The 25,404-nt window shown below is 46.5% G+C and overlaps 2 protein-coding genes across 4 annotated transcripts; one reads left to right on the top strand and one right to left on the bottom strand.

Annotated features, from left to right (window-relative positions):
- Positions 1-10,919: 10,919 nt before the first annotated feature.
- Cldn7 (claudin 7) lies at positions 10,920-13,246 on the top strand. The gene is made up of 4 exons (XM_034507446.2): positions 10,920-11,664; positions 12,453-12,617; positions 12,729-12,813; positions 12,906-13,246. Exons 1-4 carry the CDS (start codon positions 11,442-11,444, stop codon positions 13,066-13,068), a joined length of 636 nt encoding a protein of 211 aa, XP_034363337.1. The 5' UTR covers positions 10,920-11,441; the 3' UTR covers positions 13,069-13,246.
- Positions 13,247-13,624: 378 nt separating this feature from the next.
- Elp5 (elongator acetyltransferase complex subunit 5) lies at positions 13,625-25,205 on the bottom strand. Of its 3 annotated transcripts, XM_034507442.2 has the most exons (8): positions 24,843-25,205; positions 24,631-24,691; positions 24,463-24,543; positions 20,120-20,340; positions 16,037-16,218; positions 14,892-14,987; positions 14,492-14,592; positions 13,625-13,936 (listed from the first exon to the last, which is right to left on the bottom strand). In XM_034507442.2, the coding sequence occupies exons 1-8, from the start codon at positions 24,886-24,888 to the stop codon at positions 13,822-13,824; spliced, it is 903 nt and encodes a 300-aa protein (XP_034363333.1). In that variant the 5' UTR covers positions 24,889-25,205; the 3' UTR covers positions 13,625-13,821. The 3 variants fall into 3 exon arrangements, with proteins under 3 accessions (XP_034363333.1, XP_076792585.1, XP_076792586.1); XM_076936470.1 differs by lacking the exon at positions 14,892-14,987 and having other exon boundaries at positions 24,843-25,037; XM_076936471.1 differs by lacking the exon at positions 20,120-20,340 and having other exon boundaries at positions 24,843-24,930.
- Positions 25,206-25,404: the final 199 nt, after the last annotated feature.

Below are 25,404 nucleotides of genomic sequence, written 5' to 3'. Positions count from 1 at the left end.
GTGATCTCTGAGTTTGAGGCCAGCCTGGTCTATACAGAGAGTTCAAGCACAACCAGGGCTGCACAGAGAAACCCTGTCCTGGAAACTCAAAAGAGAAAAAAACGAGGGCTAGCAAAATGGCTTCTAAGGGATGTTCTTGCCACCAATCATAATCACCTGACTTTGGTCCCAAGGACCTATGCCGTGGAAGGAGAGAACCGACTGTCACAAAGTTGTCTCCTGACATGCACACACAAAGTAAACGAATACATTATAATAAATAAATTACAATAAATAAATAAATACATAAATAAATAAATAAATAAAATGGTGAGCTAGCTCAGAGGGCAGAATGGTGCTTATGAGCCGGCCTGACAACAGGGGTTAAACTCCTTTGTCCCACAAGATGTCAGAAAAGATCTTTGGCCATGTTACTGCCCTTGCACTCCAACATACACACACACACACACACGCACACGCACACGCACACGCACACGCACACGCACACGCACACGCACACACACAAATAGAGCAGTGTGCCGGCCTAGCACACATGAAGTTCTGGGCTGGATCTCCAGCGCTGTAAACTATGGGTGTGGTAGTACAGGTCTATAATCCCAGAGCAAGAAATTGAAGGTCATTCTAGGCTATATAGCCAGTACAAGGCCAGCCTGGGCTACATGAAACTCTGACTTGTGTGTGTGTGTGTGTGTGTGTGTGTGTGTGTGTGTGTGTGTGCTGGAGACAGAGGGTCCAGAAGGTGAAAAGAGGAAAGAGGGTATTTGGAGAAGGGGGATGACTAATAAAGAATGGAAAACAAAGGAAAGGGAGACACACGAAACAGGGAGCTTGCACTGGAGCTCTGGTGTGTGTGTGTGTGTGTTGATCTTTTACTGAGATCCTTGGCTGGCTTATCTTGGAGCCTATTGTAACTTTTCCCAATCTGCTCCTTATCTCGGGAAGCTAATCTTTGCAGACATTCCTCCACTAGACCTGGGTAACTAGGTAAGGGGGCAAGAGACTGGACTGCAGGAGAAACCCAGGATGTGCTGCAGACCTGCCTCCACCTCCCACCCATTACATAGCTTCACTTCATTTCCAGCTCCTGGGTGGGAGGTGGAGGCATCCACTCTAGAAATGATCCCTCCTCCCCTCAGTCCTCTCTTGTGTTTGATTTGTGTGTTGGAGTCACGTGCAGAGTATTGAACTAATAGTGTACATTTTAAGAGAGTATCACTCTGTTGCCCAGGCTAGCTTGGGCAATTTAAAGCAGTCCTCCTGTCTCAGCCTCCAGAGTACTGGGATTACAAATGTGAGCACCACACACATCATAACACAATTTATTTATTTATTTTTATTGAGACAGGCTTTCTCTTTGTAGCCCTGGCTGTCCTGGAACTCACTCTACAGACCAGGCTGGCCTCAAACTCAGAGATCTGCCTGCCTCTGTTTCCTAAGTGTTGGGATTAAAGATGTGCGCCACCATCCCTGGCCATAGCACAATTCTTGATTTGTGTCTTCATTGATCTATGGTTTGTTTTTATTATTTTATTTTTAATACATTATTGGTGGTGGTGGTGGTTGTGGTGGTGTGTGCGTGCATACGTGTAAAAGTCAGCAGACAACTGTTGCTGTTGGTTCTCTCCTACAGTGGGATCCATGTTGTCATGTTTACATAGCCATTGCTCTATCTACTGAGTCCGTCGACCAGCCCTGCTTCTTCTTTTTTTTTTTTAAAGTGTATGTCCAGGTTGAGCATGTGGTCATGGCAGGTCACTGGGTAGCATGGAGGAATCCCTAATCCATCCCCAGCATCAACCACATAAACCAGGCATGGGCCATACACCCATAATCCTAACGTTCAGGATGTGGGGATAGGATCAGGAGTTCATGAGCTATGCAGACAACTCGAGGCCAGCCTAGCTCTATATACTAACATAGTGAGAGCAAGACCTTGCCTCAGAACACAGTGGAGCACGCGGGAGGCAGAGGCAGGCAGGACCATCTTACTGTACCTGCTTATGATCCATTAGTGTCCCCTGTGTCCCTCCTGTGTCCCTCCTGTGTCCCTCCTAACTTCCAACCCCAGCAAATGATAAGGTGACAATGACTATTTTGTGCTCAGTTTCTTTGGGACACTTGCCGGTGTCATGACTGTGACTCCGTCTATATTTATATCTACCTGGAGAAGCAGAATGGCTGAGTCACAGGGTGCTCTGCCTCGTGTCACTCCACACTGTACTGCCAGCTTTCTCCAGAAAGGCCACCCCGGGCGGTCTGTCAGCAGTGCGGGATGGCTCTGTCACCACTGTCCTGTCCCTTCAGCATCACCCACTGGTGGCTCAGTGGGTGGACAACTGCTCCAGCAGGCCCAGCTGCTCTTCTTACTAACTTGGTGCCCTTTGGAACGTGACCTCAGCTCTTTGCGCTTTATTTACCTTGTTGGTAAAATGAGAAGAGAGATACTGAGAGAGCTGCATCCTGGGCCCTAAGGAAGGTGAGTGATGACTGTTCAGAGCGGATGGATCCAATGGCAAGGGCCATTTGTTTTGCAGAGTAGACTTACTAGGATGCAATTGGCACCGAATCCATCACATACATGAACAGTTTGATGTTTTGACATAATTATACGCCACATAATCAAGGCAACGGACATGTCTATCACCCTCAAAGTTTCCTTCTATCCTTATCTATATAAAACTATATTTTATGTTTATAAGCATTTTGTGTGCATGTATGTAAGTGCAGCCCATGTGAACCTAGTTCCAGAAGAGACCAGAAGAAGGCATCAGGTCCTCTGAAACTGGGGTTACAGACAGATGTGAGCCCATTTAATGCTGTTGCTGGGGACATGGCAAGAACAGCCCTCCTTCTTTCTTCCTTCCTTTCTTTTTCTAAAAAAACATATTATTTATTTATATGAGTACACTGTAGCTGTCTTTAGACCCACCAGAAGAGGGTGTCAGATTCCATTACAGATGGTTGTGAGCCACCATGTGGTTGCTGGGAATTGAACTCAGGACCTCTGGCAGAGCAGTCAGTGCTCTTAACAGCTGAGCCATCTCTCCAGTCCTCTTTCTTTTTCTTTGAGACAATATTTATCTGTGTAGTCTTGGCTGTCCTGGAACTCACTCTGTAGTCCAGGCTGGCCTTGAACTCAGAGATTTACCTGCCTCTGCCTCCAGGGTGCTGAGATTTAAAGATATGTGTCACCATTCTACCGCCTGACTCTCTCTCTCTCTCTCTCTCTCTCTCTCTCTCTCTCTCTCTCTCTCCCCCTTTGTGTGTGTGTATGTATGTACACACACACACACACACACACACACACACACACAAATTTTTTTCTGTTTGCAGGCTGGCCTGGCCTTAAGTTTGCTATGTAGCTGAGTCTAATCTTGAATTTCTGATATCCTGTCCTACTTCCCAAATGCAAGGTTACAGACATCTGTTACCATGCCTGGTTGACTTAATTCCTTCTTAACACTGTGTGGTATATTCTTCTACATTTATTTATTATTTCCATGTTTCTTCATATACACATGAACCTACCATAGAGTGGAGGTCAGAGGACAACTTGTGTGGGTTAGTTTTATCAACTGGGGCTCAAACTCAGGTTATTAGGCTTAATGGCTGCACCTGTACCCACTAAAGCATTTTGCTGGCCCACAAATAGTATTCTAATACAGGAATATAACACAGTTTGTTCTTCCAAGTTACTTGTTTGACTTATTATAGGTAAAGTTGCAGCCGGGCAGTGGTGGTGCACACCTTTAATCCCAGCACTTGGGAGGCAGAGGCAGGCAGATTTCTGAGTTCAAGGCCAGCCTGGTCTACAGAGTGAGTTCTAGGACAGCCAGGGCTACACAGAGAAACCCTGTCTTGAAAAACAAAACAAAACATACAGGTAAAGTTGCTAAGAACATTTCTTTCTTTCTTTCTTTCTTTCTTTCTTTTTCTTTCTTTCTTTCTGATTTATTTGAGTACACTGTAGATGTCTTCAGACACACCAGAAGAGGGCATCAGATGGTTATGAGCCACCATGTGGTTGCTGGGACTTGAACTCGGGACCTCTGAAAGAGCAGTCAGTGCTCTTAACCACTGAGCCATCTCTCCAGCTCTCAGCTTGCTTTCTTATAGCACCCAGGACCTGATGCTTAGGTGTGGTCCTGTTCACAGTAGGCTGGGCCCTCCTACACCAATTACCAATAGAGAAAATGCCCCTCACAGATTTGCCTATGGGCAATCTGATGGAGACAACCCCTTAGTTAAGATTCACTCTTCCCAGATAACTCTAGTTATGTCAAGCTAGGGAAAAACACCCAATCACTCTTCACTCAGTCAAATGAACAAACCCTACAAATTAACCAGCACACACACACACAGGGGCTGGTGTATAGTACAGTTGGTAGAGTTATCATACATCATTCCTGACACTCTGGGTTTGATCTCCCAGTACCACATAAAGCTGAATGTGGTGCCCTACTCTGAAATGTCAGCACTGAGCAGGTAGATGCAGGAGGATAAGAAATTCAAGGCCATTTTTGGCTACAAAGTGAGTTAGAGGCCAGTTTTAATGGGTGTGTTGGTATGTGCCTATAATTCCAGCATTTGGGAGGCTGTGAGTTCCAGGCTTGTCTGGACCAACTAGTAAGACTCCATCTTTCAGGGGTCTTAACCCTACATTCAAGTGGTAGAATAGGCAGATATCTGTGAGTTCTAGCCCAGCCTGGTCTACAGAGCAAGTTTCAGGACAACCAAGGCTACACAGAGAAACCCTGTCTCAAAAAACCAAAAAACCCAAAATGGTCTTGCCTCAAAAACCATAGTGCTCCAGCAGTTAAGAGCACCTGCTGTTCTTGCAGAGAACCTGGGTTTGGTTCCTAACACCCACATGGTGGCTCACAAATATGGGTAATTCTGGCTCCAGAGGATCTGATGCCCTCTTCTGACCTCTTTGGGCATGAGACAAGCATGGCATGTGTCACTGCCTTGTGAGTTTTTTATTCTCCTCTTTTTAATTTATTCTTCTTTCATACAATACCTCCTGTCAGCAGCCTCCTCTCCCTCCACTCCTCTTAGTTCCCCTCCTCCAAACCCCTTCTGCTCCTTTTCCTTCAGAAAAGAGCAGGCCTTCCAGGAACATCAACCAAACTTGTCATAACAAGGTGCAGTAAGACTGGGCACAAACATTATATTAAGACTGGTGAGGAGGGGTTGGGGATTTAGCTCAGTGGTAGAGCACTTGCCTAGCAAGTGCAAGGCCCTGGGTTCGGTCCTCAGCTCTGAAAAAAAAAAAAAAAAAAAGACAAAAAGACTGGCTGGTGAGGCAACCTAATAGGAGGAAAAGGGTCCTAAGAGCAGGCAAAAGGGCCAGAGACACCCCCAGTCCCATGATTGGGAGTCCCAGAAAACCTCCAAGCTACACAACTACAATGTATAAGCAGAGGACATAGTACAGGCTTATGCAGGTTTTGTGTTTGCCCAGTCTCTGTGAGCCCCTATGTGCTCTGAACCACTGAGCCACCTCTCCAGCTCTGAGTTCTTGTGTTCTTGCATTGAGTGATTTGCTTCAAATCTACTAGAGAGAGAGAAAAAAAAAAACCCACAATGATGCTTACTGGTGACCCTAAGCCTCTGAAGTCTGTTAGTTGGAGACAGGAAAGTAAGTGGGAAAAATGGATTAGAAAATCCAAGAGAACACAGAGAGGCACTTGAATGGGACGAAGCATGCTGCATCATATGTTTTAGGGACAGAGAGAAGGTAAAAAACAAAGAAACAAACAAACACAAACAAAAAACAAAGCAAAAAACCCCACAAACAAACAAACAAACAAACAAACCCAACAAACTAAAAACTTTAGAAAAACCAATAGAGAAGCTGGGAATACAGCCAAGGAAGATCTCTGTGAGTTCAAGGCCAGCCTGGTCTACACTGCAGATTCCAGAGCAGCTAGGGCTACATAGTCTAAACAAACAAACAAACAAATAAATAGAGTTGCTTGTGGCACACACCTTTAACCCCAGCACTTAGAGGCAGAGGCAGGCAAAGTCTGAGGCCTGGTTTAGAGGGTGGATTACAGGACAGCCAGGGATACATAGAAAAACCCTGTCTCCCAAAAAAAAAAAAAAAAAAAAAAAAAAAAAAAAAAAAAAAAAAACCCTGAAAAAAATAAAAAAGAAAGTCTCCAGACATTGCCAAATGTCCTGGGGAAGACATTCAAAATTGATCCCAATTAAAAACTACTGCTTTAGTGTTACCAGTTAACACCACTGTGAATGTCTGTCTGTATCTAGTAAACAGGGGAATGCAAGGACCCAAGAATTCAAATGGACACGTAGCTGGAATGTTCCCTCATTGGAAGTTTTTTGAAAAGCAGGAGGAGGGGTCTGGAGAAATGACTGGGACAGGGGCTTTAAGAGCATCTGTGCGCTTCTGGAGAATCTGGATTTGTGGGGTTTTTTGTTTGTTTGTTTGTTTTATTTTGGTTTGGTTTTGGTTTTTTGAAACAGGGTTTCTCTGTGTAGCCCTGGCTGTCCTGGAACTCAGAAATCTGCCTGCCTCTGCCTCCCAAGTGCTGGGATTAAAGGCGTGCGCCACCACCTCGAGGATCTGGATTTGAATCCCAGAACTAACATGTGACTCACAACTGTAATTCCAGTCCCAGGGATCTGACATCCTCTTCTGGCCTCTAAGGATACTGCCTGCATGTTGTGCACACACATACATTCAAGGCCAAATCAAATGCCCACACTCATAAAATGAAAACATTAACAACAACAACAAAAAAAACAAGACTCAAATGAATAGATAGTTGGAATGTACCACAGCTAGTGCCTCCGCCTCCCAAGATTAAAGGCTAATGGCCTGAGCCACCACTCCCAGCATTGTGTCATACTGAGGTGTGGCAAAGGGGCTACCGGCATCTAATCTACTAACATCAGTAGATCTCAAGATAGTGTTAAATATACTTTACCACCCACAACAGCAAAGACTTTCTAGCTCCAAGTGTCAGTATTGCCAACACTGTTTCTTTTGCCTGGTGCATGAGCCTGCAATTCCAGCACCAGAAAGACAAGAGGCAAGAGTGTTATTGCAAGTTTGGGACCATCTTACTCTCCACAGTGAATTCCTGGCCATCCAGGGCTACATAAGCAGATCCTGTCTCAAAACAAAACAAAACAAAACCAAAAAAACAAAAAACAAAACAAAAACCCAGCATGGTGGTTCATTCTTGTAATTCCAGTGCTTGGGAAAAGAGATAAGGAGGTCATGAAGTTCATGCCACCCTGGCCCATGAAACAAGATCTTGTCTCAAAAAAACAAAAAACAAAACAAGACAAAATCAAAACAAATGTAATCCTGCTTCAAATCAATGACTAAGTTCCAAAGGGGCAGTCAGCAAAGGCCTTTGCTCTCGCTCTTCTTTTGCTTATAGCATGGTTCTCTCCTGACTGACTCATTATTTAACAGCCACATGCTCAGAAAGTCGCCCTGATCTCACTTGAGATTGGACCCAGCCTTTTACATTACCCTGCTTCATTACCTTCTAAACAACTAGTGCTTTATGTCTTTATTGCCCTGCTTCCTCCTTCCAGAAATTAACTGAGATGAGCGCAGTGTCCCTATCTGTCTTGTCGCCAGCGTATCCCTGGGTTAATCGCAGGACACCCACAGGTATTCAGGAAACTCTTGTGGGCCAGTGGATGAACTTTTTTTTTTTTTTTTTAAATTCAAAATCTACACACCTCTATACTTAACAGGGCAGCAGGGAAATTGATACTCAGTCCATAAGTACACAAATAAAGCTTCAGCCTATGAGAAGAACCTTGAAAGGAAAGTACAGGGAACCATGAGCTCCGGAGATGGCCTGACTCAGCGTGGGTGGGGCAGTCAGGTCAGGCTTCCTAGAAGAGCCACAAAGGATGAATTTCTTAGCTGGGTAGAGGAAGGTGGGTGGGGTGAATGGGTTAGAGCACTCAAGCGTTGAGAACAGAAAGAAAGGTGCTTTAGTGGGGGTAGAACATGCACGTGTATTCTGGGGACAGTTGAGGGATGAGGCAGGTACGTCAGTAGTCGAGAGAGACACTTAGGTGTAGCTCAACGGCACCAGCACCTGTGTGAGGCTCTTGAGTTCAATCCACAGCAACAGAGGAAAAGAAAAAAGTGCCATTGAATGATTTTTATTTTACTCTTAATATTTATTTATTTACGTGTGTGTGTGTGTGTGTGTGTGTGTGCACGCAAGAGCCAGATTAGGTCAGAAGAGGTATTGGAACTGGGCATGGTGACATGCTCTTGCTCCAGCCTTCCACCTGTCCCCAAGGGTTTCTCTGTATAGCCCTGGCCATCCCGGAACTCACTCTGAGAACCAGTCTAGCCTCTAAGTCAGAGATCCAACTGCTTCTGCTTCCCTAGTGCTGGGGTAAAAGGCCTGCGTCACCACTACCTGGCACACTCCAGCTCCTTTAATCTCAGTAGTCACTTGGCAGAGGCAGGAGGATCCCTGTGAGTTCAAGGTAGTCTGGTCTACATAGCAAGTTTCAGAACAGCTAGGGCTACAAAGAGAGACTTTGTCTTAAAAAATGAAATAAATAAAAGATTAATAATAATAATAATAATAATAATAATAATAATGACACAAGAGGCAGCAGATCACCTAGAACTGGAGTTTCAGAAGGTTAAGTCACCATGTGGATGTTGACAACAGAACACTGGTCCACTGCAAGAACAGAAAGTTCTCTTAATTGCTGAGCTGTCTCCCAACCCCTCCATTGAGTGAATTTTTAGAAAGAATGACAAGATTTACATATATCTAAAGAGAGTACTCTGGGGAGTGAATTTAGGAAAGGGTAGGAGCAGGGAGATTGGTTTGGAGGCAGTTGTAGTCTCCAGGTAATAACTAGATAGTAGCTAGGCATGTGGCGGTGATGGCGATTGCCAAATATACAAACAAAGGGATAATGAGAAAGATGGACTTTCAGAGCTGTAAGCCACTCCCTTCTGGAAGGCTGGCTTTGAACTTTCTATTCCTCTGCCTCCATCTTCCAAAAGCATGCGCCAACCACATCCAACCAGGAAATGACCTTAAACAAACAAACAACCTCCAGCTGTGTATAGTAACTCCCATCTATTATCCAGCATTTGGGGGTCTACATAGTGAGCTTTAATTAGATGGAGCTACAGATCCTGTCTCAAAACCACCAACCCACAACTAACCAACCAGTGAACCCCAAACCAAAACAAACCATTCCACAGAACAAAAATCCAAAAGGTCAAAAAATAGACACAGATAACGGAGTTCACAAAGCTCTGCATTTCATATGAAAGCAGGTTAATCCCTGAACAAGAAGGGCATTTACACACTTACTGGATAAATGTGAACTTTACAGAGAAATGTGTAAGAGGAAGGAGAAGCGTTGACTTAAAAAAAAAAAAAAAAACTAACAAGAGAGGGGTCTGGAGAGATGTCTCCGTGATTAAGAGCACTACTCTTCCAGAGGACCTGGGTTCAAATCCTAGGATCCACGCAGCAGCTCACATCTGTCACAAGATCTGACAGCCTCACGAAAACATAAAACATGCAGACAAAACACCAATGCACATAAAAGTAAATCTAAGAAAACCTAGCAGGAGGAAGAAAGACTTGTGAAGGTCTGGGAGGTAAGAGGAGGAAGGAGGAGAGGTAGACTGAAAGAAAGAACTAGAAATGGGTTAGGGGAAACAATGATGGACACATTGTGCTACTAGGCGCCAAGGGTTCGGAGGGAGGGAGTAACCTTAGTCTGAACGACAGGAGGAAATAAATCCAGACGGCAGGAAACGATCACTGGGAGGAATGAGTGAAGCCAAGCGGGAGTAAGGATGGGGTCAAAGTAGGAAGGAATGAAAGTTTAGCTAGGGTTTTGTGTTTTTGTTTTTTTAAAAAAGATTTATTTTATGTATATGAGTACAATAGCTATCTTCAGACACACCCAAAGAGGGTGTCAGATCCCATTACAGATGGTTGTGAGCCACCATGTGGTTGCTGGGAACTGAACCCAGGACCTCTGGAAGAGTGGCTAGTGCTTTTAACCACTGAGCCATCTCTCCAGCCCCCCCCCCCCAAGCTAGGGTTTTTTTCAGGGATGAATTAAAGGCCACCTTGGGGAGTCAGACGCTAGAGTGGGTCGGAGGGGGCGTGAAAGGGCACACAAATAGGTCCCTGGAGGCTCAGAATGAAGGAAAGTGTGCGGCTGGAGAAGGAAGTGAGGAAAATGGAGGGTAAGCTCGAAATGACAACCAGGGGAGGGGAATGATGGGCGTGGCATGGCAGACTCTCGGACCTACCTCTTACCCTTCTCCTCACCCTCGGAAAGCTCCTTCGGGTAGAGGAGGAGACGCTGACAGGCTTAGGTGCTAAGTCCTGACCAGTGGGTCAGTGGGTCCCAGCACCAGGCATGTGGGGCTGTTGAAGGGCCGTGCCACCGGTGGAGGGTTGGAGCAGTGGAGCGGTAGGTTGCCAGACTGTGTCTAGGAGCAGAAATTCCTAGAAGGATGCAGCACGGGTGATTTTACCGTATAATGGATTAGGGCCCCTTAAGATGAGACAGGACATGGTAGGAGACTAAAGAAAAAGGAGCTGAGAGTGGAGGCGACAGTCGGGCTGGACAAACAGCACGCGCCGAAACCTGCAGGGGAAGGGTGTTGAGGAGCCTTTCCAGGGGCGTCTGGGCGTACAGGCTCCGCAGCGACCCAGGCGCACCTGTACGGAAAGGAGGGGACGGGGACACCTGGAGTCCGCAGGGACTTCTGAGAAGCCGTCGTCTATTTCCCATCAACGGTTAGAGCCAGGCAAATGAAGGGGCGTGACCCTGGAGCTCAGGTTTCTTCCTCTTCACCTGGACAAGGAGGGGGTAGGGGCCAAGACTTCCGGTTCAGGTGAGTGTCCCTTCAGTGACGTCAGGTCACTTTCGACTGCCCCTTTGGTCCCGCCCAAGCTCCTGCGCTCCCGATGCCTGCGGGGGCGCGTCCCCGACGTCCTACATATATATACTCAGGTGCGCCGCACCTGTTCGCCCACCTGCCGACGCACCGCCCGCTCCCTGTGCCGCGCACCGCAGCCTGGGGCCGAAGGGCCCGCATACTTTCTGGGGGCCACGCCCTAACGGCCCCTCCACTTCTTTGGGTAGTCCCTGAGAACGCCGGAGGGAACCGCCTGGCCTTCGGGGACCGCTTTTGTCTGGAACCAGTCCTTCGGGCGAAGCCGGTTCCCTCTGCTGGGAGAGTGTCGCTTCACCGGAGGGGACGATTTGTGTTTACCTCGGTTAACAAGACTTGTCGTTACCCGGGCAAAAAAAATTTTTCTTCCTCCTCTGGGTGACTTGAATCTCTATCCAATTTTTCTTGTGTTGCTGCTCCCCAGATTTTTGTTTTACTGTAGGGTCGCTCTCCCGGCGCGTCCCATCCTTTCTGAGACAAGGAAATGGCCAACTCGGGCCTGCAACTGCTGGGCTTTTCAATGGCCATGCTTGGATGGGTGGGCCTGATAGCGAGCACTGCCATCCCTCAGTGGCAGATGAGCTCCTATGCGGGCGACAACATCATCACAGCCCAGGCCATGTACAAGGGGCTCTGGATGGAGTGCGTCACGCAGAGCACCGGCATGATGAGCTGCAAAATGTACGACTCGGTGCTCGCCCTGCCAGGTAAGGCCGTGGGACCGACGGGGCGGACATGCCCGGGGTCAAGGTGGTAGGGTTGGGTGTGGGACAGGGCCGAGGCCGCACGGCCGGGCGCCGAGGGTTGCCGGGGAGGAGGAAGTGGACGCCTTGGGTGCAGTTGGTGGGACACAGAGGGAGTCGGCCTGGGATCTGGCTCTCCCACGTGGGCCCCACGCCCCTCTGCCCAGATTGAAGGGGGGAGTCCTGGGCGAAGCACCCCCCAACTTCCGGCAGTCAGGGGTCTCTCTCGTCTCCTGTTTCTTTCTCTGGACAAAAGGAGAAGAGGGACGGAGGTGTTCAGGGCCGCAGAATCCTGCCCTCGTTAGACGTGGGACCGTACTTGTGGCCTCTAATCTTATCGGCCGATTAGCTGAAGCCACAAACCCGGTGGCCTCGATAGCAGGGCCAAAGCTAGGACACGCGCCGGCTGGTGTGGCCCAAGCGAGAGCCTTAGCCGCCACCTGCACTTCTCTTTCGCCCCTCTTCTCCCTTCCCCCCTACCTGGAGCGGTTTCATCGAAACCTTGGCGCCTCAGGCGGGTTCTAGAGCACAGGGAGGGGCGGGGAGCGGAAAGGACTTGGTGGCGGGATGGGGGCGGGAACAGTCTGCACAAGGCCTGCCTTGGACTAGGGGGCCCCAGGCTGCAGACGGAACCCGGCCGGCGGACCACGGTCCAGGGGTTAGTGGGCGCGGTCTGCTGCGCTTAGGCTGGCGCCTTCCTAAGGCTACCTGCCATTTCCAGCAATGACCGCCTTCCTCCTCCTCCTCTGCAGCGGCCCTGCAGGCCACTCGAGCCTTAATGGTGGTGTCTCTGGTTTTGGGCTTCCTGGCCATGTTTGTTGCCACGATGGGCATGAAGTGCACAAGCTGTGGGGGAGATGACAAAGCGAAGAAGGCCCGCATAGCTATGACTGGAGGCATTGTTTTCATCGTGGCAGGTGAGCCTCTAGGGTCCAAGGTGGTACCAAGGGCTCACTTTTCCATCCAGAAATGCATAGCCAAGATCTTGGTCTGGACACCCAATACCAGAACCCTTTTTCTCTTTCTAGGTCTTGCTGCCTTGGTAGCATGCTCCTGGATTGGTCATCAGATTGTCACAGACTTTTATAACCCCTTGACACCCATGAATGTTAAGTAAGTCTCCAGTCTAAAGAAACAGATTATGTGGACTTGGGACACGGAGGACATCAGGCCCACGTTTTGACTCCAATCCTTTCTCTCCACAGGTACGAGTTTGGTCCTGCCATCTTTATCGGCTGGGCAGGGTCTGCTCTTGTCCTTCTGGGAGGTGCCCTGCTCTCTTGCTCCTGTCCCGGCAGTGAAAGCAAAGCTGCATACCGTGCACCCCGCTCCTACCCCAAGTCCAATTCCTCCAAGGAATACGTGTGAGGGGAGGAGCCCAGCCTGTGGGCGCAGTGCGAGGCAAAGGCCTCCTGGTCACTCCACCCCCAAACATCATGTATAGTTAGTTCCCTTGTGGGGAGGGCAGTTAGGGGGGGACTGGGAGAGGAAGACAAAACGTAGGGAGGGTATGCTTTTGTACAGTAATAAAATTAAGTTTTGGAAATTAGGTCTTCCCAGGTCTCTTTTCTACAGACCCAAATCTTTGCCTAGGATTTGGAAGTGAAGTGTACCTACAGCAGCATATAGTACCAGTGGTGCCTCCAGGGCCTTTAGTCCCTACTTCCTTAGGCCTAAGGTTACTGCCTCAGCTCTAGTCTTAGGTTCTTACCCACTCTCCCCCAAGCTTTTCCCCCATTGATTATTATTCTGTGTGCCCTAGTGGTATATGGGAGTGTATGTGTAGGGCAGAGGATGGCTTTGTGCAGTGGGTTCAGGAACTGAACTCAGGTCACTGGAAATGTGGCCTAGAAAGGTACCTTTTCCTTTTGCTATCTTATCATTCTCAACATCTACTCGTTTAAGCAGTTACCAGAGGTTCTGATTAATACACACACACACATGTATTTTATTAGAAATGAGTATGGGAAGGGATTTCTTATTCTCTGGGCATACACTACGCCCTCACCACACTTTTTGCCCCAGCTTGATGCTGCTCCTTGGCTCACATGACACAGCCGCTACCGACAACAAAACAGCAGGATGGTTCTGAGCCCACAGCCTTCCTCTCCCATTTGTCGGTCAAACATCTAGGTCATCATCTGGGTCTTCTTGGTCCACATCATCAAAAGCATCTAGCTCATAGAAGATGCGGCCAGTGGTCTGCCCTGGCACTGGATGCAGCAGAGCTTGCTGTCTGAGGAAGGAAGAAATGATGAGGGTGGGTGTTAAGTCAAATCTGGATAGTTCTTTCTGGGCGACAAGAATTTAATATTAGCATAGGTAACCCACCCTAGTCTTTGTTCCTTTTCCTAAAGTTCTGAAAGTGATCAGTACTGAAGTATCACTAGGTCCTGGAACAGGGCCTAACCTGTACTGCTCTAACACACCCAGGTCCTTAGCTAGAAGGCAGATTCTTCAGTCTTGTTTCACACCCACTCACACACCAGGTACACAGAGAGAAACAGCATCTCCCCAGCTCCTGTGAACAAGCCCTTGAGACACTTATACATACAGGGTCACTTCCCCATCTGGTCTGGCTCTACTGGCCCATGGCTACTCATGGTTCTACTAGAAATACAGAAAGGACCTCTATCATTGAGGGAATTCGGTATAGGTGGGTATAGAACCACTCCCTAGACTTGTCTCTGGAGGTGGACTTCAGCCCCTATAAAATCTTCAGGTTAATCAATAACCTGTCATCACCCCACCTTTCTGTGACACAGATGCTGAGATCCAAGCCCAACCTTACTTTTCAGAGCTGAACTGGAAAGGCAGAGTGAGGCTGTCTCTGGCTTCTTTTTCCTTCTTGGATAGGTGAAGGTTAAAGGTCAAATGAGTGGTAGGATCCACCTGTAGGTACAAGTGCTGTGACCACTCAGTTCACTTTTCAAGTCCCAGATCCCCAACACCTCTACTTTTTTTTCCCTCTTTTTTTTGAGGCAGGGTTTCTGTGTAGGCCTGGCTGTCTTGGAACTCACTTTGTAGACCAGGCTGTCCTTGAACTCACAGAGATCCACCTGCCTCTGCCTCCTGAGTGCTGGGATTAAAGGCGTGTACTACCACTGCCCAGCTAATATCTCTAGTTTTTATTTTTCCTTTTGCCAGACTCTAAGCTCACACCTTTGTTCTGGCCTTGCCATTTTTGATACCTGGGTTGTGTGAGGAACTGGGTGTAGCTCAGAATGGCGAGGAAGCCCTTCATGGAGATCTAGACTGAAATCAGGAAGAATGGAGAACCACCAAGTCTAGGGAAGAAAAAAAAAAATAGAGAGACCCTCCATTCATTTGCTGTAAGGCACCACCCTTAATTGGTTACATTAATGAACTTTTTCTCTTGCAACAGGGTTTCTCTATGTAGCCCTGGCTGTCCTCTCAAGTGAGGGTCTCAAAGGCGTGCATTAGTGGGTTTGGCCGGTTTATGGGCTCTTGAGTTGAGCAACCCTGAGTTCAAATCCACCCCTTTAACCCCAGCACTTGGGTGGCAGAGACAGAGAGAACTCTGCAGTAACAAAGCTAGCTTTAATGTAAAATAAAATCAAATTCCAGGCTGAAAATTCTACACAGTGAGATCCTGCCTCAAACAAAACCAAACCAACAGAGCTAACTAGATCAACTTTCCATACTGTTTCCTGAGGTACGACCTCATGCATCACACAGCCCAGGCTGTCCTTCAGCTTACTAGGTGCCTTTTTTTTTTTTTTTTTGGAGACAGGATTTCTGTGTGTAGACCAGGCTGGCCTTGAACTCAGAAATCCACCTGCCTCTGCCTCCCAAGTGCTGAGATTAAAGGTGTGCACCACCACTGGCAGGGCATGCTAGGTACCTTTAACTCCCTATTTTCCTGCCTCTACTTCCCAAGAGAACATCAACTTTTTATTGCTTATCCCATCATGCTGCCTGTCCTGGCCAGTTTGATGTCAATTTGACACAAGTCATCAGAAAGCAGGAATCTAAATTGAGGAAACACCTCCATAAGAGTCAGCTGTAGAGTATTTTCTTAATTAGTGATTGATAGAGGGGGCAGTGGGGGTGGACTCATGGGCTGAGTAAGCCAGTCAACAGCTCTAGCTCTTCCATGGCCTCTGCATCAGCCCTGCCTCTGGGTTCCTTTCCCTGTTTGAGTTCCTGTCTCGGCATCCTTCACTGATGGACTATAATGTGGAAGTGTAAGGCAAATAATCCCTTTCCTCCTTAAGCTGCTTTGGTCATGGTGTTTCATCGCAGCAGTAGAAACCCTGACTAAGACACTGGCCTTTCTGATCCTAATCTCCAGTCTTCTTTGTTCTCTTCTGACCTGGTAAGTTGCACGTTGTTGGGGCCTTCGACAGAAAATGGAGGCTGAAGTCTGGTCCATTTTACCACTCAGAGTCACCTCTGTGTGAGCAAGGGTGCTCAATGCTCCCATGGGGCCAGGACCATGAAGCTCTTCATGTAGGAGGCCCAGGACACGTACCTGCGCTATTGGGGAGTTATCACCTGGACAGGGACAAGAAATGCAGAATACGAAAGACATCAGGTAGCATTTTCATGAAGGAAACAGTGAAGGAAGACAGTACTTACCTTGGCCAACCTTACCACCTTACAACTGTTTCTGCTGGTCCACACCTTAACTGTCCAATGTTGGTATCATCAGGGAACCACTGACTTTGACTAGAACAATTTATCACATGCCTACGAACTTTGCAGCCTCATTAATTACCGAGCTGCTGTGCGCGGTGAGTGCCACCCTCTCCCTCACCTAAGATACTCTGCGCTGAGCGCCTTGGCACACTTTACTTTTTACCTTCACTTGATGCATTCTTCTTCCCAAGTGATGGGATCAAAGGCGTGCGACACCACTGCCCGGCCACTTTCTGCATGTTTATGTGTATGTCCCATGGTGTTCATGCTTGTGGACATCGGAAGCTAACTTTTGTCAACTGTTTGCTCTTCTACCGTGTGGGATCCAGGAGCTGGATAAAGGTCTTGAGACTCGGGGGTAAGCATCTCCACCCACCAAGCAAGCTTGTTGGATGGCCCAATTTGGCACATTTTAATTCTTTTGTAATTAAGATAAAGTCTCACTAGATGGTCTGGATCCCCAGTAGGCCGGCCTTGAATCATGAGAGATCAGTCTGCCTCTACTAGGATTAAGGGTGTGTGCCACCACAGCCAGGTATAAACAAACAGGTTTATTTCTACTGATGTGTATGAGTATCCAGAGGCCAGAAGAGGGTGTTGGTATTTGACCCCATGAAGCTGGAAAAGCAGGTGGTTGTAGGCCTCAACATTTGAATTTTTATTTAAACCAAACTACAAACCAACTTCAACTGGCTTATCCTAAAGCTATCATACTCCAACTTTTTTTTTTTTTTTTTTTTCGAGACAGGGTTTCTCTTTATAGCCTTGGCTGTCCTGGAACTCACTCGGTACACCAGGCTGGCCTCGAACTCAGAAATCCACCTGCCTCTGCCTCCCAAGTGCTGGGATTAAAGGTGTGCGCCACCACCGCCCAGCTCATCTTTAGCTTTATTGTGAGTTCAAAACCATCCTGAACAACATAAGACTCTGTCTCCAAAAAAAGAAAAGAAAAAAAAAAGGCCGGGTGGTGGTGGCAGGTGGATTTCTGAGTTCGAGGCCAGCCTGGTGTACCGAGTGAGTTCCAGGACAGCCAAGGCTATACAGAGAAACCCTGTCTCGAAAAACAAAAAAACAAAAACAAACAAACAAACAAAAACCAAACCAAACCAAAAACCACATACACACACAAAAAAGCTAAAGATGAGCTAGAACTGATCTGCTTCCCTAGTACAAGGACTACAAGCCTTCACAACCATATCCCACTACCCTGCCCCTACCCCAATATAAGATCTTCCTGCATCTACAGAGCCCTTCCAGGTGCTTATGTCTGGGCCACATTTTGTCTGGCTGATCCCAGCTCAAGGTCAGCTCCTTTATTCAGGCATCAGTACATGTGCCAAAACAATTCCTCTACCTTAAACCCCGTGTCAGACCATCTTATGACTGTTACCTTTCAGTTTTATTTATTTTCTTTGAGACCTGGTCTCAAGTAGCCCAGGTTACTCTTTAAGCTGTTATTTAGTTGAGGATGATGGCTGGATTGCAGGTGTGCATCACCACCTCATCTGGTTTGGGACACTGAAAATGAACCTAGACCTTTGTGAAGGTGGAAATTCATTTCCAGCCACTTCTTTATATCTTTTATGACCTTTTATAAGGTCAGTCTTTCCTTTCTATTATTTAAAACTGTATCTGATATTGCATTGTATTTATATTTGTTAAAGGAGTGAATGAGGGGTTGGAGACGTTGCTCAGTTTTTGAGCACACCTGTCTGGCACCCAGGAATCCCTGGCCTCCAGCCGTAGCATCTTGTACACTGTGCATGGCAGTACAGGCCTGCACTCAGTGTCAGGGGACAAAAGCAGGGGATTGGAAGCTCAGGGTGGACCCGCCCTCTGCCCATCCAGACCCTGTACATCCTTCACCATGATCTGGCTGGACTGAGACCATTACAGAAACCACAACTGAGCACAATACAGAGAACAAGTGACTGTGGTGGCAACCCCAGCTGACGCAGCGAAAGCACAACTTCTGCAGCCACAGCTGCAGGGTCAGAATGACTGTAAGAACCAGAGAAAAAGGAAGGTCACTCTGATTCATCTCTTAGAAACATCAGAGCAGCTACACCCATTAAGTCGAACCAACATGGCTTCGCAAACAAGACCTGAGCAAGGGAGACCCCAAAAGACAAGCTAACATGGAAGGGGAAATTGTCATAGGGCCTGAACCCTAGACAAAGAACTACAAGCAACCAAGGAATATTTAGAGTAAGAGAAATAATCTCACCAAGGAAAAAGCCCCCCAATTTGTTATATAAAACAAAGGGGCCAGCCTTGAAATCATGCACATGTAAGCGACATTACACAAACTGAGCAGGTTGTACTGGCATTTAGGAAGGAATTTGAGGGAGGGTTACATGGGAGGGGCTGGGGGGAGAGAAGGGAAGGGGAAAATGACCTAATTACCATTTTAATTAAAAAAATACTAAAATGATAAAAAAAAAACCTGTCTAGTATAGTGGAGACAATGTATAAATGGGGCACATAATGTATAAAGGTGTAATTTGTGGCAACAAAGTTTTTTTTTTTTTTTTTTTTTTTTTTTTTTTTAAAGTTGTTTAAGGTCATATATCCTTGGCTATATACACAGTTAAGGCCTGTTTTGATTTTATGATCATAAGGGCTATATGAGACCCTGTATTAAAAAAAGTGGAGAACTAAAAACAGAACAATACACAGAACAATTGGCACATAAAAAGAAGTTAACAACAAAAGAGCGACTAGAGAGACAGCTCAGTGGTTAACAGCACTTGACTAGTGGTTGACAGTTACTTGTCTAGAGGATCCAGGTTCCATGCCCAACACCTACATGGTGGCTCACAACCGTCTGCAATTTAAGTTACACGGGATCCAATGTCCCTTTTTTGATCTCTCCAGGCACCAGGCAAGCGCATGGTACACAAACATACATCCAGGCAAAAATCACACGAAAATTGTAAACCACACAAAATCCTCACACTTCTCTTAATCTGGGTGTGGTGCTGGAGTTCTAACAGTGAGGAAGACGCTCTAGATTCCAGGCAACCCTGGAAAACAGACCCTGTGTAAAAAACCAAGAATAAAACAAACAAAACATCCCCACCAGGGCTGGAAAGATGGCCGGGAAATGAAGGGTTCTTGTTTCTCAGCATGCATATAGTAGACCCGGTATCCAGGGATGTACTACATACAGTACCTCAGCTCCAAGGGGGATAGCTGAGAGGCTGGGGCTGGCTGGCTTCCAGCCTAGCTGAGAACATTCAAGTCCCAGGTTCAGGAATAGACTCTGCATCAAAGGCATAGACAAGAATGACAGAGAAGGCACCCAATTCTCTCTTCTGGCCTCCCTTCACAGGTATGTGAACCTGTACACACACATTTGCATGCATCATATATGGGCACACATACTCACAAACACATGGGTTTGGTTTTTTTTGTTTGTTTTGTTTTTGATAGGGGTTCTTTGGGTAGCCCCTGGCTGTCTTGGAACTAGTTCTGTAAACTAGATTGGCCTTCAACTCATAGAGATCCATCCAACTGTCTCTGCCTCCCGAGTGCTGGGGTTAAAAGTGTGTCCATCCATGCCTGGCTAGATACACACATAAGTCTTAAAACAACAAATCTCCAACTCCAAGACTCCACCCCCAATTCTCCCCAAAAGGAGATGGCAGATTGTCAGACTAGAGATCCCTGCTTCTTGTTGGAGTGGAAAGGAAAGGAGTGACATTCTTTGGCAGGAGGAGCTGTACCAGGGTTAAGAACAAAGGGAAAACCGCACCTGGGTCTACACTCCGCTGGCTCAGAGCATGTAGGGCTTGACAGAGTGTAACACAGGGAATGTGCCACAGCAGCCAGCTGAGAGAGTCAAGGGCAATGGTGACTGAGACACCATCTGTCCTTTTACACATGGATCTCAAGGCTTTTAGAGGTCCTTCAGGGACAGCTTCCCCAGGTTTTGACCAGTTAAGAGGGTCTCTGAAGAGGTCATGGTAAACCAGGCTACAAAGAGAAAACAGAAAACACATTACAACCTTGAATTTCTTCCTAATTTTTGGACTCTTTCTCAATTTTCACCAACCCCTTAAACATTAATGAAAGCTAACTACTGGAAGGATATAGTAGCTGACAGCAGACTTTGGTGTCTCATAACCTAAGTCCCAAGTTTGGTCTTAGACCTTATATAGGATTACCTCAATGGGAATTCTACCCTTCAAAGTTCTTTTGACATCTGCTCTAAACGTCCTTTCTGGCTGATAGAGTGGACACTGTTCTTGGGGAGGACGGGAACTCATTTCCTAGTAGGCTCAGAACTATCTATTATTCTACTTTTAGGGGATCTGATGCCAGTTTCTTAATTCCACAGGTACCTACACTCATGTGCACGTATCCACATACATACACATTATTAAAAAATAAGTCTTGCTAGGTTGTGGTGGAACTTGGGAGGCAGAGGCAGGAGGACCTCTAAGTTCAAGGCTAGCCTGATCTACAGACCAAGCTCCATCTAGGTTTACATACACAAAGAAACCCTGTCTTGAATTACAACAAAAAAGAAATCCCCAAACCAATCCAAACATAATTTTGCTCAAACTAGGCATGGTGATGGAAGCATGTAACCCAAGTAGTCAGGAGGCAGAGACAGACATATCTCTGAGAGCTCAAGATCTGTCTGCTATACATAGTAAATCCCAGGCCAGCCAGGGATATGTACTAGAACCCTGTCTCAAAACCAAAACCCAAGCAAGAGCAACAATAAAAGCCCTTTCCTGTAGAGATTCTCACATGCACAAGGCCTGTCATTTCTTACCATTGTTTTCTAAGATTCACTAGGGCAGGAAACAAGTTTGCCTCATTCACTGTTCTATCCCCAGGGTCCTAGCATACTTGCTGGTTTTTGACCCTCAGTATAGATACACCTAGTGAGTGAACATGGGTATTGCAGTAACCTTCCTAACTAGTCTCCACATCCAGGCTGCCTTGTTCTGTTACATTCTCCACAAGGTAATCAATGGACTAGTGTTTCTAAAAGGTATGGTGTGATGCCTCTCCCAACTGCCCTTGGCCTAACATCTAAACTTCTATTGTGTTCTTTAAGTCCTATCTACAGTCAGGCACCTCTTTATCTCTCTGACCTCTCATGCTCCATCATTCCTTACTTTGTTACTTCCTTTGCCTTTAGGACAAGTCCATCAGTATCCGGCAGTGAGTGCTGATGCAAGCCTGGACTCTAGGACTAAATTAAGCACCATTCAGAATAACTCAAAGGGCAGTCTGTTTATTCTACCAGCTCATAGGTCAGCAGATACACTGACTATCTTTTTACTTCTAGGGTCTTTTGTTTTGGATTGCCCAAGTTATCATCACTCCTTAGTGCCTCAGTTCCCAGCTGCCTAAAACTCTAGCTTCAGAAATCTGATTATTATTATTAGTTTTTTTTTGTTTTTTTTTTTCCCGAGACAGGGTTTCTCTGTATAGCCCTGGCTGTCCTGTAACTCACTCTGTAGACCAGGCTGGCCTCGAACTTGGAAATCCGCCTGCCTCTGCCTCCCAAGTGCTGGGATTAAAGGCCTGTGCCACCACCGCCCGGCTTATTATTAGTTTTAGGGGATATGGTAAAAATTGTTGTGTGGTCAAAGATGGCCTTGAATTAGTGACCTGCCTGTCTAAACTTCCTAAGTGCTAGAATCACAGCACCCAGGTTTATGGAGTGCTGGAGATCAGACTCAGGACTCTGAGCAGGCTAAGGAGGCACTCTATTACCAACTGAGCCGTGCCTCTAGTCCCTAAAAGAAGTTTATGATTTTTAACAAGGATTTTATCTCACTTTTAATTATGTGTATATATGTGAGTGTATAATTATGTGCAAATGAATACAGGTGGCCAAGAAAGCCAGAAGAGGTCATTAAATAGTCCTGAGCTGGAAATCCAGGTGCTCTATGTAGGTACTGGCAACCAGACTGAGGTCCTCTGCAAGGACAGTAGGCATTCTTAACTGCTGAGCTAGCTCTCTAGCCCCTGTGATTCATTTGGGGCAATATTTTTCTTTTCTTTAAAAAAAAAAAAAAAAAGTTTTTTTTTTTTTTTTTTTTAAATTTAATGTGCATTGGTGATTCTGAACGCATTCACATGTGTGTGAGGGTATCAGACCTCCTGGAGCTACAGTAACAGATAGTCGGCTGCCCAGTGAGTGCTCCAAGTTGAGCCCAGGTCAGGAAGGGCTGACAGTGCTCATAGTCTCTGAGCCATCTCTCCACCCCCTATTATTTTATTTTCTGAGACAGGATCTCACTACGCTGCCTTAGCTGGCTTTGAACTATGTAGACCAGGATGGCCTTGAATTCATAAGAGACCTGTCTGCCTCTGCCTCTCAAGTGCTGCTATAAAGGCACATGCTGCCATGACCATCTGGATAGTGGGGATCTACCCTAGGGTCTGCTACACGTGGTGGCACATGTCTTTAATCCCAGCATTCAGGAAACAAGCAGACAGATCTCTGTGAGTTTGAGTCCTGCCTGGTCTACAAAAGGAGTTCCAATACACTGAGGACTATACAGAAAACCAAAACAAAAACCAAACAAAACAAAACCAAAAGCAAAACAAGCCACCACTGCTCAGTTAGAGATTTAAAGATCATTTCTGCTAAACACACTAACTCTTCACTTGGTTCTATACATAATAAAACTAAGATGAAGGCTTGGCATACTGTCTTCACACTGTACCATTCTCTTTACTTCAATTCTTGAATCAGACTCCACTCACTTCAGCACTTTAGATATGTTAGTCATTTTAAAAAAATATTTTGGGACTGGAGAGATGGCTCAGTTGTTAAGAGCACTGGCTGCTCTTCTAGAGGTCCTGAGTTCAATTCCCAGCAACCACATGGTGGCTCACAACCATCTGTAATGGGATCTAATGCCCTCTTCTGGCACACAGGTGTAATGCAGATAAAGCACCCATATACATTAAATAAATCTTAAAATATGTATATATATGTATATGTGTGTATACACACACACACACACACACACACACACAGCATGAGTACACTGTAGCTGTCTTCAGACACACCAGAAGAGGGCATCGGATCCCATTACAGATGATTGTGAGCCATCATGTGGTTGCTGGAAATTGAACTCAGGACCTCTGGAAGAGCACTCTCCTGATTTCTGTAAGCACCAAGGCATGCCCATGGCCCACAAATATAGGCAAAACACTCATACACGTAAGATAAAAAAAAACAAAATAAACAAACAAAATACCTTTTAATTTTTTCTTTTTAGCATACAATTGTGGAAACACCTCAAGGAAACAATTGTTTAAATAACCGTGATTATTTGTGCCTTTTAAAGAATAAGATTTACATGTTTTATATTTATTATTTATTTAGAGACAGGGTCTCACTATGTAGTTCTGACAGGTGTGGAACTTTTCTATGTAGACCAGGCCGGCTTCAGATAGAAGGTATCTACCTGTATCTGCCTTGAGTGCAGGGATTAAAAGTGTGTACTACTACAGTGACCTTATGCCATCTTTTTTTTTTTTAAATGGAGAAATCTTATAAACTGGACATAGTGGCATGTAACATAATCACAGCACAGGGGAGGACGAGGCAGGATGGCTGAGAGTTAGAGGTTGTTGTGGGCTGCACAGCGAGTTGAGATGCAGCCTATGCCACATGAGATTAATTTCTTTTTATTCTAGCATCTACAGTCCTGAGCCTTATAATAAGGCCTAGAACAAACCAACTCCAAGGACACTTATAAAAGATGAGGGCATCGATTTTAAAAGAAACTCAAAAATTCCTGGTTGACTATTCATTAACCTGCAAACATTAAAGCCAGATGCTTATGAACATACAGCAACGCATCTATGAGTCTACTGCTCTCTTTCGTCGAGTGAGCAACAGCCTTATGTCCCTTTCCACCACTGGTATGTTCTTTCTCCAGTCAAGTCGGTGAGCTGGGATTAAAATCTCTAAAAGACACCTGGCTAGTCTTTAAATTTTTACTGTCCCAAACGTACGATCCCAGTTTCTCTACACTACTATATTCTGTGCTGTCTGTTGAAGAGAAGCCCTTAGCAACTGGAGTCCAAATGAAACCCGTTTTAATGTATATTTACCGGCTGTTGACATCAGAGGCAAAACCTTCGCGAAATTCTTCTTCACTCACTTCACAGCCCAGAACGTGGATTTGCTCTCCACTAAGGCAGAGATGAAGGAAATATGTTAAAGAGTGGGGTACCGGCTCCTTTCCCGGGAAGGACAGGAGAAGCAGTGGGCTAACTCACCGAAGTGCAGATTTCTTGATAAGAGCCTTCAGGAGACTACGCCCCTCCCACTCCACGGAATCTGTGAGAGAGCCAAGTATGGGTGAGACCTACTGAGCCCTTAGGTCTCTGACCACGACTTCCACCCCTAGCTGGGCATCCCCTCAGGGTCCTTCAGGCTCCCGCTCCTTCAGCCAAGCCCAAGGCTACCGCCGCATGCCTTTATTCCTCACCTCGAAGAAGCACCAAACCACCGATGGCCAACAAGGAGTCCAGCATCTCTGACGCCTCAGGACGCCTTCTGATGTCGTCACCACCAAGGAGGCGGAGCACTTACGATTGCTTCTAACCTTAAAGGACCGCAAAGTCCGGAACGAGGAGCCTGTTTTTATTATTATTATTTTTTTTATGTTTAGTATTCTCAGGGGGCTTACTCGGAGGGGCCGCTCTAGAACCTCTGTACATAGTCCTAGAGACGGCATCCTTAATCTGTTCTTGCAGCATGACTGGGACGAGAAGGGCCGTTGGAACAGTTATCAGTGGGATGGGGACAAGGATAGAGGTCGCACGAGCTCCAATCCCCAAGAAGGTCCGAACCTGGGAATAAATGACGTAACTCAGCCACGCCCACACCGTTCCAGACTTCTCTCCAGGTCCCGCCCCGCAGTAGCCTTGTGCGCGTGCGTAACGCTGCACCCCTAGCCAGAGCACTGCTTTCCTTAACTCTACCCTCCCTCTTCAGAATGAGTTGAGGGAAACATCAATCCCGGGGAAGTGAAAACACGTCACTACCGG

The sequence above is a fragment of the Arvicanthis niloticus genome, chromosome 6, assembly GCF_011762505.2.
Source record: "Arvicanthis niloticus isolate mArvNil1 chromosome 6, mArvNil1.pat.X, whole genome shotgun sequence".
Taxonomy (NCBI): Eukaryota; Metazoa; Chordata; class Mammalia; order Rodentia; family Muridae; genus Arvicanthis; species Arvicanthis niloticus.
The sequence above is the reverse complement of the archived record's forward strand: the minus strand, read 5'-3'. Positions and strand labels throughout refer to the sequence as shown.